This window comes from Mauremys mutica, chromosome 6 (genome assembly GCF_020497125.1).
Source record: "Mauremys mutica isolate MM-2020 ecotype Southern chromosome 6, ASM2049712v1, whole genome shotgun sequence".
Classification (NCBI taxonomy): domain Eukaryota; kingdom Metazoa; phylum Chordata; order Testudines; family Geoemydidae; genus Mauremys; species Mauremys mutica.
This window is the reverse complement of record NC_059077.1, coordinates 67,973,076-67,989,300: the sequence shown is the minus strand read 5'-3', so window position 1 is coordinate 67,989,300 and position 16,225 is coordinate 67,973,076. Positions and strand designations below refer to the sequence as shown.

Genomic DNA, 16,225 nt, shown 5'->3' with positions numbered 1-16,225 from the left:
ATTACTCACATAAATAAGGGTTATGCAGCTGCACCCCAAGTTAGACATCTCTACAAGAGTAGTATATCACATTCTGCTCTGATAGCACCAGTGTAAATCCAGCAGAACACCATTGCTACTCCTGATTTACACTTGTGTAACTGAGAGCAGTATTTGGCCCTTTTGCACAGATTTCCTGGAAGTGTAGATGTTCTCCAGGGAGCCTGAGTCGTGAGTGCTTTTAAATCTACAGTATTTTTAAAAACTAGCCATCCTCTCACAGCAGATTTATTAACCACTCTGTGCAGGTGTCTAGCAGTGTGGCTGAGCACTTGGCCCATTCTCTCCAAGACTGCTCCAACATCCAGGAAATCTTTCAGACACTCTATTCACATGGATCTGCTATCTCTGAAAGCAAAATCCGAGAGTTTGAAGTGGAAACAGAGAGGTTAAATAGGTAAGATGGAAGGTTAGACGCACTTGTAGTATTTTGCCTACTATTTGTTTTGTTACATTGATTTTATTTTCATATCTCATATGTTCATGCTTGACTCCCAGTTCGTCTCTGGCAGCTCCAAATAAATGTGAAACTTGGATAATGAAGAGGTGATCTTAACATACATTAACAGTTTTTCTACCAATATGATAATTTGAACATGTATGCTAAGGCCTTTAATGGATTTGAATCTCTCTCTGTCCTATGTAGTAAGTAAATCGTTTATTTCTCATGTCTCTTCCATGTCCAAAATTCTAAACTGTGATGTGTTCCCCATATCCCTGAAGCATGGAGCAGACCAGTAGATCTTGCATTTTTTTCTAAAACATACAAACGTTATTACTTAGGACTTGCATGACCACTACACCATTCTAGAAACGGTATTTTGTTTTCTGCTGGGGTACCTGAGTAATAGTGTTCAGAATCAAATTGTCTCAGTGAATGTGCTGAGACATTTTAGGTGAGGTGGAGAATGGGTGTATTGGTTGATCACAGGATGAGTTGTCAGTGTGGTGTGACCATAAGACAGGGGGAAGTGTTAGTACCATTATACAAGGCACTGGTGAAACCTTATCTGGAATATTGTGTGCAGTTCTGGTCTCCTGTGTTTAAGAAAGATGAATTCAAACTGGAACAGGTGCAGAGAAGGGCTACTAGGAGGAGCTAAGGAATGAAAAACCTACTTTATGAGAGGAGAGTCAAAGAGCTGGGCATGTTTAACCTAACCAGACAAAGGCTGAGGGGGAGATATGATTGCTCTGTATACATAAATCAGAGGGATAAATACCAGGGAGGGAGAGGAATTATTTAAGTTAAGTGCCAATGTGGGCACATGAACAAATGGATATAAACTGGCCATCAACAAGTTTAGGCTCGAAATTAGGCAAAGGTTTCTAACCATCAGAGGAGTGAAGTTCTCTAGCAACCTTCCAAGGGGAGCAGTGGGGGCAAAAAAACAGACTGGCTTCAAGACTGAGCTTGATAAGTTTGTGGAGGGGATGGTAGTATGGGACTGCCTACGATGGCATGTGGCTCATCGGCAACTGCCAGTAGCAAAAATCCCCAATGGCTGGTGATGAGACACTAGATGTGGAGGGCTCTGAGTTACTATAGAGAATTCTTTCCCAGGTATCTGCCTGATGGGTCTTGCCCACATGCTCAGGGTCTAACTGATCACCATATTTGGGGTCAGGAAGGAATTTTCCCCTGGGTCAGATTGGCAGAGACCCTGGGGTCTTCCGTCTTCTTCTGCAGCATGTGGCACAGATCACTTGCAGGTTTAAGCTAGTGTAAATGGTGAATTCTCTGTAACTTGAAGTCTTTAATCCATAATTTGAGGACTTCAGTAACTTGCCAGAGGTTAGGGGTCTATTACAGGAGCGGGTGAATGACATCTGTGGCCTGCAATGTGCAGGGAGGTCAGACTAGATTATCATGATGGTCCCTTCTGACCTTAAAGTGTATGAGTCTAACAGTATTGCTAGTATCACTGGACCATGTACTGTATTAGCTCGTCCATAGTCAAGGTGCTATGTCTTATTAATTACATGAGCTCAAAACTGTAAATAAAAAATCCCAGAATTATGTGGCACTGCACTCCTCCTTACTGCTTTTCCCAGTTCTAGTCCAGTCTATTATGCTTTTTATTTGACTATTTTGATATGAATTAATTTTATGAAAATGCTCCCCCTTCTTTTCAGCGAGCTACAGAATTTTGTATTGACAACACAAACATTGGAGAAGTTGTCAAGAGAACTGGATCTTTTGACAGCTGGGAAGGGAACTGCTGGGACTTTGGGCAACCTGAAAAACTCAGGGGTTTATTCTGGCTACCAAGGAAGGGATGCGCTAACTTTTTTCCTACCCCATTTACAGGTGATGAGGGGGTGACTTCAAATTTTTGAGAGGTGTGATTGGTGTTGATTTCCTTATTCCATACCTAAGTAAACCTTTACAGCAGTTAGCTGTACCCTGCTACTATATTCAGCGATGATGGATAAGTACGCAGCTTGATGTCTCTGCCAAAATGATAAGCAGTGAGGTAGTCAACAATGTTGACATTTAAGTATTAGGGCTTGTTTATGTGAACACATACTTGGCAGCAAGCTGTGATGTAAATCTACTTCACACTAGCCTGCCCTGCACTAACTGTCCATGTGGATCTTGTTGGTGCACACTAGAAGTTCCATAGTGCACTTTGAAGCAGGGTAAATCATTGCACACTATGGAACTTTTGTTCTTCTTGGAGTGCTTGCTCAAGTCCCTTCCACATTAGGCATGCACCATTGCCAGAGATTTTCCCCTCAATAGTATGTGTCGGGCTAGCTGTAGTGCCCTCTGGTGCCGTGTGCTTATGCGCCAGTGTAAGGGGTGAGGTCAGCCATACACCCTCTCAGTTCCTTCTTACTGCCTATGACGGTTGCTGAAAGTCTCCTCTTGCTTTGGCAAGGTGCCTGTGAGTGCTTTTTTCTTCTCTGTATCATAGTTTAGTTATAGTGTATATATTATAAATAGGGTTAGTGTAAATAGGACCAACCTCCCCTTATTGTTAAGGGGATTCCTTCGCCACTGTGGCTGGGCAGCTCATTACCACAAGATGACTTTTGGCCCCATTGAGAGCTCTTAAAGCGGATAGCAGCTAACCTGGGGCTAGAGATTGAGGAGCTTAAGGAATCATCCCACAGTCTCATTGGTGTTCTGGCAGCAGTAGTTCCATCTAAGGTGGCCTTCCCCATTAATGAGGCGGTAATGGGTCTGGTCAAAGGCCTGTGGCAGACCCCATCTTCTCTGCCCCCCACTTTGAAAAGAGCAGAGAGTGAGCCTTATTGGGGAGATATGATACAATTTGTGGGACTCCTTGGTCAAATTTAAGGACTCTAGGCAGGAATTCTCAGCCCTCTTAGAAGAGAGGAAGAATGTTGCCAGAGCCTCTCTACAGGCGGGATTAGATGCCTCAGACATGGTGGTGAGGACAATGGCTTCTGCCGTCACCTTGAGGCGATGCTCTTGGCTTCAGTCCTTGGGATTCCCTCACTATTTTTGGAGCAGATGCACACAAGACTGCACATCCTGAAGGACTCAAGGGCACTACTCAGGTCCCTGGGCCACAATGCTCTGTTTGCTTCTAGGAAGCACTTCTGGCCCCAGCAGCCACCATGCTTCTCAGCTCAGCCTCCAAGACAAGAACCCTATAAAAGAAAAGGGAGAGGTTACTAGCACCGTCAACCACTTCCATCCACCTCAGCCTCCCAGCTGGGGTCTCATAGGTACTCCAGTGGACCAAAACAGGACTTTCAACGGTGCACCCCAGGGCGCTATACAAGTTCCTGCTTCAGATCCTGTCTCCCATTTATTTTTGGACTGACTGTCCCACTTCAGCCCAGGGTGATCCTGTATAATGTCAGACTGTGGGTGCTAAATACAGTGGCAGTTGGCTATATCCTGGAGTTTTATGCATTGCCCGGGCCCCCAAAGAACTTACAAGTTGATTTAAGACAAAGTGCAAGTGTGACTAAAAGGTAGGAAGGCAAGATAGAGGGAGGAGAAGGATAGTAGTAATAAGACCACACTGTTACATAGGCTTGCTGCAATGAGAAAGCAACAGGGAATTCAAAAAGGGATGTTTTATTCTTTGGTTGGTTCTTCGGTTGTTTTTTTAGTGGTGGGGGATTGTCCCAGATCTAAGTAAACATCCTCCCGTGTTCTTGTCACAGTACATGGAGCCGATGGATTTAGCTGTAATACTTTAAAATACTGTCAGCCAAATGTTCTTTGACATTCTAAACTGGGATCATTTTGGTGTTTTCAAGACAAATAGACTTCTGTCGCTGCTTGAAGGTTAAACATTATTTCCTTCTCTACAGCCGTATTGAGCACTTAAAATCCCAGAATGACTTGTTGACAATAACGCTGGAGGAGTGCAAGAGCAATGCTGAGAGGATGAGCATGCTGGTTGGGAAATATGAGTCCAATGCCACGGCACTCAGACTTGCACTGCAGTACAGGTATGTAAATACGTGGCCTGGGAATTTGAGCCTAAAAAGTGAGGGGACAAGACTTGCTACAGAACTTTAGGAGATAAAGCTGTTGTTCTGCAACAAAACATCCTGTTTCTGTTCCATTCTGCTGTGAGTAATGATGCACTGGCTAGATACGTTCATGAGGCAGCTACATTCAGTTATTGTCTGATACGTAACTCAACTGTAGTCAGAGGCATTTCATCAGGGATGAATTTAGCTCTGTCACACTAAATAGCTTTACCTCTTCTTTTTGGTAATACAGAATGAAGATTAGAATTAGGGAAGATTTGTTTAGTTTTTCTCCCTCCTTCTCATATGTGCATGAAACAACCTTTGCAGGTTTTACTGAAGAAAATAAATAAAGAAAAAAGTGGTGGTGGTGATGATGATGATAAGCAACTCGTGATGTTAATATGAGGGACGTTGCTGGGAATATTTTTCCAATATTTCTTTAGCGAGAAGAAATGAATCAGTGTCTGAGAAATGTTACATCTGTGTCTTGCTCTATTTGAAGTGTGTTGGGTGCTCGCAGCCCAGTGTCCTCATCACATAGGCAGCCATGATCATTAGCCATCCCAACAAGAGGTTAAGGATTCAGTAGGTAAAATGACTGAACTCCCCTCTCACACTCTAGCACAGGGGTCGGCAACCTTGCAGAAGTGGTGTGCCGAGTCTTCATTCGTTTACTCTAATTTAAGGTTTTGCATGCCAGTAATACATTTTAACGTTCTTAGAAGGTCTCTTTCTATAAGTCTATAATATATAACTAAACTATTGTTCTATGTAAAGTAAATAAGGTTTTAAAAATGTTTAAGATGCTTCATTTAAAATTAAATAAAATGCAGAGCCCCCCGGACCAGTGGCCAGGACCCAGGCAGTGTGAATGCCACTGAAAATCAGCTCGTGTGCCACCTTCGGCACCCATGCCATAGGTTGCCTACCCCTGCTCTAGCAGTTATCCCTCCAGATGAAGGTTGGGGCATTCTGGGGAAGCATTGTGAAGAAGCTTATGCTGGAGTTGTCTGTGCTTTAGCTGTCTGTTGTATAAATAGGAGACTTCAGTTTCTCCTGCTGTCAGTCTAGCATCTTTCACAAGCTTGATGGTATAAAGAAAGAACCCACAACTCCCATTGACTTGTGTGATTTCAGTTGACTTCTGTAGGAACTGTGAGGTACACCTTTCAGGATTTGGTCCCAAATAACTATATTTGCTTTAAAATATTTGTTAAAAATGGTGTCTAGAGCATTCTTTCGACCATAACTAATTTGGAGCAAACACTTGTGGCATTAGGGCAAATCCTGTTCATTTTGAAGGAATTGACCTTGAATAAATTGTATATATTACATATTAAATAAAGCAGAAAGGAGAGGTTCTCAGGTGCGTTCAGTAGTGATCTCCTTGCAGTGGGGAAAATGGGTTTAAGGAAAGTCTTGGACAGGGGATTATTTTTTAACATAGGATCAGAAAAACATAAGTATTTTGGTAAGGTTTTTGAATAACATGGAAAATTGGAAAGGCAACTTCACAAGAAATAGCCTCCACTGTTGGTCAGATTACTGTCTTGTATCCGCCACACTTCTGAAGAAAGATAAGCTCAACTCTCACTGGTCATTCCACCTCTCCCATTTCCTATTCAATGAGTTAGGGCCAGCCTGGGGACAACATTCGCAGGCTGCATATCTGAGGGGAGGCTTGTGGACCATTGGTGGGAGAAACCACATTATCTGGGATGTGGAAGACCCAAGTTCAAATCTCCTCTCTGGACCAGTGATTTGACCCCAGGGCTTCCCTCTTGCAGCACTTGAACTTGGGCCTTCCCCTGCTCAAGTGAGTGCTGTAACCACCGGGTTATAGGAGGGCATTCTGGGGTGGATCTCTTTCTGTTTCTCCTGTTGACACTGATCCATTTTGTGTAAAATATTTAAATAGTCAGTGAGTCCATTGGCCTGGAGTGGTGAACCGCGGCCAGTGGGAGCCGCGATCGACTGAACCTGCGGACACGGCAGGTAAATAAACCGGCCTGGCCCGCCAGGGTGCTTACCCTGAACAAGCAGCGGCCCAATTTTGAGAACCGCTGGCCTAGTTCTTCCACCACCACTTATCCAGTGTTAATCTCTGATATTGATTATCCTGTCTAAGTTGCAGATATTTTGTTTGTTTTATTTCAGCGAACAGTGCATAGAAGCATACGAGCTGCTGCTGGCTTTGGCAGAAAGTGAACAGAGTCTCATTCTTGGTCAATTTAGAGCTGCGGGCGTTGGGTCTGTTGGTAAGATCTCATTGAGTCACTCTCTAAATCCTACTTCAGTTAACATTTATCAGTTTACAAGGGCTGGTTGCAACAGTGAATCATCTCCTGACAGTTTGTTACCCACGAAGTATGTGCTTATTTTCATGTTTTCAACTGAATAAATAAAATGTTTGACAAACATAAAAATTAGGACTGGAACTGAAACAAAATATTATAAGCAAGTTAAAATAAACCATATATGGTATTACAGGAGATGGATCTTCTGGACTTGTGGGATTACTTTTGTTGGGCAATAACCATATACCAAGCACAGTGATTAAATGATATCTCCAAGCACCCAAGTATGCACTTTACATACTGAATGCAGTGGTTTGGGTTACATAATTTGCACTTGCAATTACCACAGTTGTGTACATAGCCACAATATTTGCCCACAAAAATTGTTTCATAAAAATCTGGTCTTAAATCTGTACACTCAAATATACCATAATGCAGATAAAATACCATGGGCAGTCTTTACCTCCAAGCTCCCATGGTACTCTTGTGTTTTTACATTTCCTTCTCATGTTTTACTGCATGGACTGAGGTTTCGGCCTGTTTTCTGTGTTGTTCTGTTTCATTTTGTTACTCAGCAGCACACACTGACACTAGTTAACACTGCTAATGAAAATGTTCTTTGGAGGATGGTGCTTTCCTAATAACAGAGTCAGTCCATTTATTAATCCATTTTCAACATGGTGCATGTGAGTTCTATGCACACACAAGTCACATTTTCTGTCAATAAATAAATCTTTTCACTGTGAAACTAACTCTTAGTTTTACAGAGGCTCATTCCTCTTACTGATGGGAGGGAGTGGTAGTAGTAATCTTGGACCTTGCTTTGCGGGGAGGGTAGGGAGAAGGTATATGAAATCTTCAGAGACAGAAAAATAGCTTTCCATACTGTGCTGAGACCTAGACACTGCCTTCAGACGCTAATTTATAGCGCCAGCTTCTCAAGAACCACTGAAATGTAAACTGAAAGCTTTTAAGGACCAAACGACCAGCTGGTTTCAGAGCCGCAAGACGGATGAGTTCAGCCTCTTGTTTCTGCAGGCTTGATGCAATGATCCACAGTTTCCAGGCAGTTTACTTTGCATCTCTTCTTGTGGTTTGTGGAAGTCTCTGTGTAGGTGTGCTTCTCCTTGCAGAGTATGTCATGCAGGAAAGGTCATAGCAGATCTTTTTTTTTTTCCCTCTAGATTCTAGCCCTTCCTTTTGGTATTCTGTACTGTAATTTGTACTGCTGTTTCTTTATGAAAGGGCATTAGGAGCAAGTGTGTATTAGGCCTTAGATTTTGCTAATCAAGAAGTAAATCCAGAAAGGAAAGTATTAATTTTCTTCTCCACGTTCATGTTATAAAAGAGAGGGTGTAACCTACGTTTATATAGGTGTCTGCTGCCAACTTTTGTTTTAATAGCAGCATTACCACTCACACCCTTTAGTGGAGACTGTGCCAGCACTTCCATCATAAATCTTGTTTTTAGGAGGTTATAGCTTGGCTGTGAAACTTTACTTCACTGAGAAATTTGGTCAGAAGAGTCTTGGCCTGACAAAAGTTATTGTTTTGCATTAGTTTAAAGTAAAAATTAGTTTATATTTAAAGTTAAACACAGAACAACCCCTCCACGCGATCCTGAGAACCATCTCATTATATTGGAGAAATACACATTTTCCAAATTTACACAAATCCCAGAATGTCTTTATTAATGATTTGTCTAGCACCACAAATCTGGTTGTGATGGTTTGTTAGTTAAAATAATAAATTTGGTGCCAAATCCTAATGCCTTACTCAAGTCCCTTGCAGGTAAAACTACCATTGACTTCAGTGGGAAACTCAGGGGTGAGCTGGAGCCGGTTCGCACCGGTTCGCACGAACCCGTTGTTAAATTTAGAAGCGGTTTTAGAACCGCTTGTTAACTAGCTTCCCTGCAAGGGAAGCTTTGATGGGCTCTGCCTGGGAAGCCTGTAATTCCTCCTCCCGGCCACCGGGGGGCGCTGCACTGTGCTGCGAGAGCCATGTGAGCTGCCTCCTGGCCCTGTTGCTGCTCCTGCTCTTTGGACCTCTGGCCCTGGGGCTCCGGCTGCTGCCCCGTGAGTCCCCGGCTGCGTCCGGCTGCTCCCAGCCCCCCCCCCCCCGTGTGAGTATCTGCGCCCCTCCCCCGCCTGCCCTGCCCCCAGCCAGCCCCTGCCCACAGCCGCCCTCTGCCCACAGCCAGCCCCTGCCCCCAGCAGCCAGCCCCTGCCCACAGCCGCCCCCCTGCCCACAGCCAGCCTCTGCCCCAGCCACCCACAGCCAGCCCCTGCCCACAGCCAGCCTCTGCCCCAGCCACCCACAGCCAGCCCCTGCCCACAGCCAGCCCCTGCCCCCAGCCGCCCCCTGCCCGCAGCCAGCCCCTGCCCGCAGCCGCCCTCTGCCCCACCCCCTGCCCCACCCCCTGCCCACAGCCACCCGCAGCCAGCCCCTGCCCACAGCCACCCTCTGCCCGCAGCCAGCCTCTGCCTGCAGTCCCTGCCACAGCCACCCCCTGCCTGCAGCCAGCCTCTGCCCACAGCCGCCCGCAGCCACCCCCGCCCACAGCCACCCGCAGCCCGCCCATCTGCATCACCTGCCCACAGCCAGCCCGTGTCACTCCCTGCCTCCAGCTAGCCCTGCCCCACGCCCCTATCTGCAGCCAGCCCCACATCCACTGGTGCCCTGCAGTTCCCAGGGCAGTAACCCTGCACACCTGCTTTAATGAGGGGGGGGGCAGGGAGCAGCTGGGACCCACACATGTGCACACCCTAGAGTGACCAGACAGCAAGTGTGAAAAATAGGGACGGGAGTGAGGGGTAATAGGAGCCTATATAAGAAAAAGACCCAAAAATTGAGACTGTCCCTGATCACCACCCACACATGTGAAACGGAGCTCATTTCTAGTTCAGCCCCATCTTTTTAAAAAAGAACTTTAGGTAGGGTTAAAATACATCTGTATTTTCCTGGACATGTCAGGCTTTTCGGTTCTTAATCACCTCCTGGGAAAATATGGACGTATGGTAACCCTATTGGTACAAAAAATACATGCTGTCGCACATCCCTTAAATCAGAACTTTTTATAGGGAACCCGTTGTTAAATCAGAACTTTTTATAGGGAACCCGTTGTTAAGATTTTGGCAGCTCATCACTGGGGAAACTTGCTTGAAAACTGACCAAATAAAGTCTGAGTAAGCACCTCAGGATTTGGCCTGTAAACAGAAATGTAGAATAAGACACTGAAGTCATATTTACCCAGTTCTGGATTTTCTCTACATCCTGGTATTTGAGAGAATGATCATGACAGTCTCTGGTGTCAACCATCAGAAAACCCAGAATGGGGATGAAAGGGTTGGGATAATATTATGTTGCTTAAGTTTTGTATGTGATTATTTTATTGAAAGTGTGTATAGTGTTAAAGTTTTGATAGATGGGGAGTACAGTGTGAAATTGTGCATTACTCTTCCTGCAACTTCCATAACCAGTAGATTGATTGATTGATTGAATGGAGGATGTTGCGCAACTCACCACTTTGAATTTCCTGGCATTTTCTGCTTTTTTCTTTTTATTATTTATTTTTTGGTGTTACATTAGCACCAAGACCCCAGCTCCGAATGAGGCCCTGTTAGTGCTAGACACTGTACAAACACATAGTAAGAGACAGGTCCTGCCTTGAAGACCTTACAGTTTAAATAGACAAGAGAGACAAAAAGGGTGGGAGGGGAAGCTGGGGCATAGAGAGTTCAAGCAACTTGCCTAAAGTCCCCCAGCAGGTCTGTGATAGAGTTGGGAATGGAATACGGATCTCCCAGCTCCCAGTCCACTGCTCTTTCCACTAGAATATGCTGCCTCTCACTGCCCTTCACACTGTCTGGTGTATCCTTATTGCTGGTAACAGAGAGAATTTTCCTCTATGGGGCTATGAAGATCAGTGGGGATTTACAACAACACACCTACATGGAAAATACAAGGGAGTTGTTGCTGCATCTTCTCAAGGAGATGAGCCCAACCAGCCCACTCCTGTTGTCTGGTACTCTCGCTTCCGCAATTTTAATGCTGTCTTGGGGCAACCCTTCTGGAGGGTTAATATTCAAGGGCATGTGGCTTATTTAGCAAGCATAAAATGTGGATGTACAATGCTTGGCTCAAATGAGGATAAAGCACAGTCTTGCACAGAGCAAACTGTCTCTTACTGTCTGATGGCAGCATTGTATGTGTTTACCTCTAGATAAATACAAGTCATAGCTTTGTTCCTTTTCTCTGTATTAGTCTCACTTAGATCACAAATTGCTAGCTAGGTGTTAATGTCACAGCATTAAGTGAAAATAGCTTTAAGAGTATGTATTCTAGTATTAATTGTTGTTATGCTCTTCGAAGCTCTGACACTGATTGTTTGCTTGCAAACTAGGGGACCAAACAGGTGATGAGAACATTACCCAGATGCTCAAGAGAGCTCACGACTGCCGGAAGACAGCTGAGAATGCAGCAAAAGCCCTGCTGATGAAGTTAGACGGCAGCTGCGGGGGAGCCTATGCGATCACTGGCTGTAGCGTACAGCCCTGGGAGAGCCTGTCATCCAACAGCCACACCAGGTAACTGCAACTCATTGAACCTATTAATCCCCAGGCCTTTGGTTTCAGACCTAAGTAGATTACGTTGTATTCCATTTATTCAACTATCCATCCTCACATCAGTCTGCTGTGTTCTTTTTTTAAATCAGCACCTTGCTTCAGTGAGCATATTCTCAGACTTTGAGCAAGCTCCATCCAAGAAGGGTTTTGTATAGATTTGTTGCAAGCGGGTGATTCTGATCTTTGATCTCGCTCATAAAGGGCAAAACCATAACATTTTTTTTACTTCAGTGATTCTGTTTCTCTCTCTTCCCCTCCTTCCCATCTCATTGAAACACGAAGCATGTGCTTCTTGTTCACTGCTATTATATGAGGGCACCACACGTTTCCAGGGAACTGGAAACCAAAAAAGTGCTTCCATCAAGGAAGGTTTCCATAAGCTTTTGGAGTGTTCAAGAATTGTTGTTTTTAAATGTCACAGTTATAACCATTTCCCTTCTCACAGAAACAGAATAAGTTTCTGTCATCAGTTATAATGATTTTTCATAACAACCCCACTATCCCGAAAAACCTCCCTTTAGCAATTGACACTGTAGACAAATATTGACTGGTAGACAAACTTTTTGCAGGTTAGAGTGGATTTTTCCAGAAGGAAAAATCAGGATATTGAGATTTATTTATTTTTTTAGACCTTTAAAATAAAACTTAATTTTTGTAAATAATAGTTCATTTATCTAGTTCAAATATTTCTGGGGAGCAGCTACTTCTTCAGTACCTCTATATACAATGTATATACTTTGTGTATGTTTGTACATAAAGATGTTGACTCGAGTTCAGGTTTACAGTGGCAAGAAATTGTCTTATGTTGAAAAAAGACTTAGGAATATAATAGCTGAAATCTCGGGCTGAGACAGCTATTTTCCCATCAATTGAAAAATTCTAGTCTGTGTTTTCTGTTACACTTTCTAAAATATCTTTTTGCTCTAAAAATACATAAAATTTAGTTATTCTCTGCTGAAACTTTTATCTCACAGGATCATGTCCATTAGATCTGTTAGTGGTTTTGAGGACAAATTTGTTGCATTACAATGCCCTGATGCAACATTATGTTCCATCCCATCACAGCTTCATGTTGTTGCACTGGCCTGAAATAATTTTTGGCTCGCTGCCAACCTAAATTAGAGGAGACAGGATAGTTTTTTGGTAATCTGAATGAGTGGAAGACTTGCAATAAAAATGATAACCATCTTATATAAATATAGGTGAACATTTTTCTTGATTAATTTCCAGTTTTTGTCCCTCAGATTCACTTAAAATTGTTTACTCAGTTTCTTAAGCAAATTTCTCCTTTTTTACATTTTTATACAAAGTTAGTTAGCACCTTATCATTTTCCCCACAATTCCTATTTATTACATTGTGGCTGACAAGCCTAAAAAGCAGCAAAAGACTAAGAAATGTGGTCAAATTCTGCATCAAACATCAGGATAAATTTAAATATCTAAAACTAAAGGGTCATTTTGCTTGAAAAATATGCTGCAGTATCAGAGTTACCCTATGCAGAGGAGATGTGTTTGAGTTCATACATTCACGTAGCGCAGTGTTAATTACTAGCAAATCAATAGCTTTTGATGCCGAAAAAATTGACCTGCTTAGGAGTGCAGTATACAAAACTATTTCAGGTCACTTGACCCTGTCTGTCATAGTCTGGGTGCAAAAATACTGGTTGTATACATTTGTGTGGTTTTTTTTCTGGGTATATGACATAGCAACACACAGCTGAGGTTGCTTAAGCATTTATATTCTACAGGGTCATTTTTGGTCGGTTATAATATTCTCAAAGTTTTATCTTTTTGTGGATATTTGGTTGCTCAGGATTTTTTTTCCTGAAAGTTTCACTGAAAACAGTTTAATTGATTTCCTGGATGGAAGGAGAGAAAAATGTAGGTTTTTTGCGGTCTTGCTTTGGTATTGGAAACTTGACATTTGACAGGGATGTATATAGTCCCTAGATGTCTCCCTAGTTTCATTGGTCTGGTGAAAATCAGATTTCGTTTGGCTGAGTGATAGAGCTGAAAAAAATCATTCTACATACATGCCCTCTGCTTTTGTGGCGCAATGAAACTAATGATCTCTGTGTTCCACTGGCTATGTGCATGTATGTGTAAAATTTGTTTTGGTTGACTAGACAATGTCTCAGCATGTACACATGCTTAGAATAGAGTGGAATTTCAGGTTTAACAGGTAGAAAATTATAGAATAAGATCTGTGAAGGTACAGATGAAAAGAATATATAGATATGTATCTATATATTTTATGTATATATGTAAATTTGTGTGTGAGACCTATTAGCTTGAGTCTGTTCCTCTATCATTACATGATAAATTTCTCTGATATTGAGAACATACCTGATATTGAACTGATATTACAGTTGAATGGTTACACACACACAGGACAAGAGAGTATGATTGAATGAATGTTGTTCTTAGAGTGCTTGCTCATGTCCATTCCATTGTAGGTGTGTGTGCTCATCACATGCACCGGTGCCGGAAGTTTTTCCCTCAGTGGTATCTGTAGGGGACCGGCTCTGGCGCCCTTTGGAGTGGCACGCGTATGCACCAGTATAAGGAGTGCCGTCAGCTCCCCCCTCCCTCAGTTCTTTCTGACCGCCAATGATAGTGCTGGAACGTTTCCTTGCCTCGGCAAGCTTTCCTATCTCAACTGTGCATAGCAGTGAATTTGTTGTCTATAGTTGTTAAAGTTGTATAGTTAATAGTTCCCTTAGTGTTCAGTTAGAATTAGATATGTTAGTCCCGTACAGGACTTAGCCTAGGGATGAGGCATTCTCTGGTCCCCGGGCGTCAAGCCTTGTGACTGCTACAAAACACCTATGCCAATCAGTGATCCCCATAGAAGCTGCCTCAAGTGTTTAGGGGAAACCTACGTTAGCAACAAGCGTCGCATTTGCAAGAGCTTCAGGCCACGGACAAAAAGGAGAGGGACAGTTGTGTCCGAGCACTCCTTATGGAGTCTGCCCTGGCACCAGCCTCGGAGCCAACGAGATTGGACTCTGCTCCAAGCACTGCAGCCTTGGTGCGGAGCATGCTGCCGGCACCTACCGCCAACTGGCACCAATCCCTATCCCGAGTTCCAGCTAAAAAGCAAAGAAAGGCCGGGAGAAGGCGTTCTCCTACATCCTGTAAAGGGGAGGAAAGCAAAGACCCACGTGGGGCAGCTCTTCCTCTTCGGACATTGGCCAAGCTCCAGTTCCCATTGAGCGGGCAAGCCTACTTTCAGACCCGTCTGCCACCCAGGAAGCGGCAGATGCACTCGGTACCTGGTGGTGCAGTCCACACCAGAGGCCTTTTAAGCCACTAAGGATATACTGTCTTTTCTGGTGCTGCGCACACCGGCCAGTGAGGTGCCCCATTCGAGGAGTAAACCTGCCTTGTGACCCTTCCAGAGGTCACCATCAGTGTGGCACCGCTCCCCGCCGCAGGGGGTGCCCTGTCAGCATTCACCTGAACAGCGCCACTAGCCGGGTGCAGGTCGGCTTCCCTGCCAGAGTTCCCGGCATTAGTTCCCGGACTCTAGGCAGCGTTCCTCGGAGTTCTGGCATCGATCGCCGGCAGTCTGGCGCAGACCTGCAGAGGCACGTCACCAGTCCCCAGGGCCCCAGTGCTGGGAGCGCCCGAGTCAGTCTCCCAGTCTTCAGTACCATTCCGGAGGGTCGAGATACCGGTCCCTGGAGCCCCATCTCCGGATCACTGGTACAGATCACTGTAAGCACATCGACGGTCTCTGAGACATTGATCCTCTTGCTCCAGGTCTCTGGAGTGGCACCATTCTCAAAGTGTGAAGCGTCGATCTCCGGGATACTGTCGCCGATCCGCCAAAGGCCGCCACCAGTCATTGGAGTCGTGGCACCGAGAGCCATTATCCTGGTACAGGTCCCCAGTGGACGTCCGCGGAGAGAGCCAATGGGAACATGGTGGACAGGAGGCCTCAGTACCGTCCTGATCCCCCAGACAAGTCTCTCCCTCCTCGGGCTCTTTATAGCGAGGAGGAAGTATATAGAGCTCAAGGAGGAAGATCTGCCTGCAGGCCAAGGTCACCCACTGGAGACATTGGCATTCCCCTCTGAGCCACCAGTGGCTGCATGGCCCAGGGCCAGTGGCCGGCCCCTTGACAACTATGGAATCCCTCCTGGGGGTTTCCCCATCTGTCAGAGGGGCATTGGTTGGTCTCGGGGGCATCCAAAAGATGGTTGGCGACAGTCTCCTGCCTGCCCCCTGACTCAGATGTGGAGTCAGATCAAGCTCCCCAGGGACAGCCAGCCTCGGCCATGGGCTGCGGCTCCCCTGGCAGAAGCAGTGGAGTTGACAGAATCACCTGTACCTGCCTCCTCATCATCTTTGCCCGATGAAGCAACCGTGGGGCTTTCTCACGCAGTCCCCCAGGATGATGCAAGGGCCCACCAGGAGCTTTTGAAGAGGGTGGTGTCGAACTTGTGGCTGGAAGCCGAGGAGCTGGCGGAGCCCTTAGACTCCCTGTTCAATGTATTAAATGCAGCAGCCCCCTCCAAGGTGGCACTGCCAGTGCATGAGAGAGTGGTGAAACTAATCAAGGCTCTGTGGCAGACACCCTCCTCCCTTCCCCACATCTGCAAGCAGGTGGAAAGAAAATACTACGTCCCCGCTAAGGGTTTTGACTATCTACATACCCACCCTGCCCCAACCTCACTGGTTGTGTCGGCAGCGAATGAGAGCGATAGATAGGGCCAACCGGGATCGATGCCTAAGAATAAGGAGGCAAAGAGGCTCAATCTCTTTGGTAGAAAAAATTATTCTATGTCCA

At 44.9% G+C, this 16,225-nt stretch overlaps 1 protein-coding gene across 8 annotated transcripts in view; it reads left to right on the top strand.

The window, feature by feature from the left end:
* The window catches only part of MCC (MCC regulator of WNT signaling pathway), a 321,225-nt gene that overhangs the window by 266,226 nt on the left and 38,774 nt on the right, over window positions 1-16,225 (top strand). For all 8 annotated transcript variants that reach the window (XM_045022358.1, XM_045022361.1, XM_045022365.1 and 5 more), the window contains 4 exons: window positions 288-436; window positions 4,339-4,479; window positions 6,664-6,764; window positions 11,208-11,391. In XM_045022358.1, the coding sequence (XP_044878293.1) occupies window positions 288-436; window positions 4,339-4,479; window positions 6,664-6,764; window positions 11,208-11,391 (575 nt within the window). The remainder of the gene's footprint in view (window positions 1-287; window positions 437-4,338; window positions 4,480-6,663; window positions 6,765-11,207; window positions 11,392-16,225) is intronic.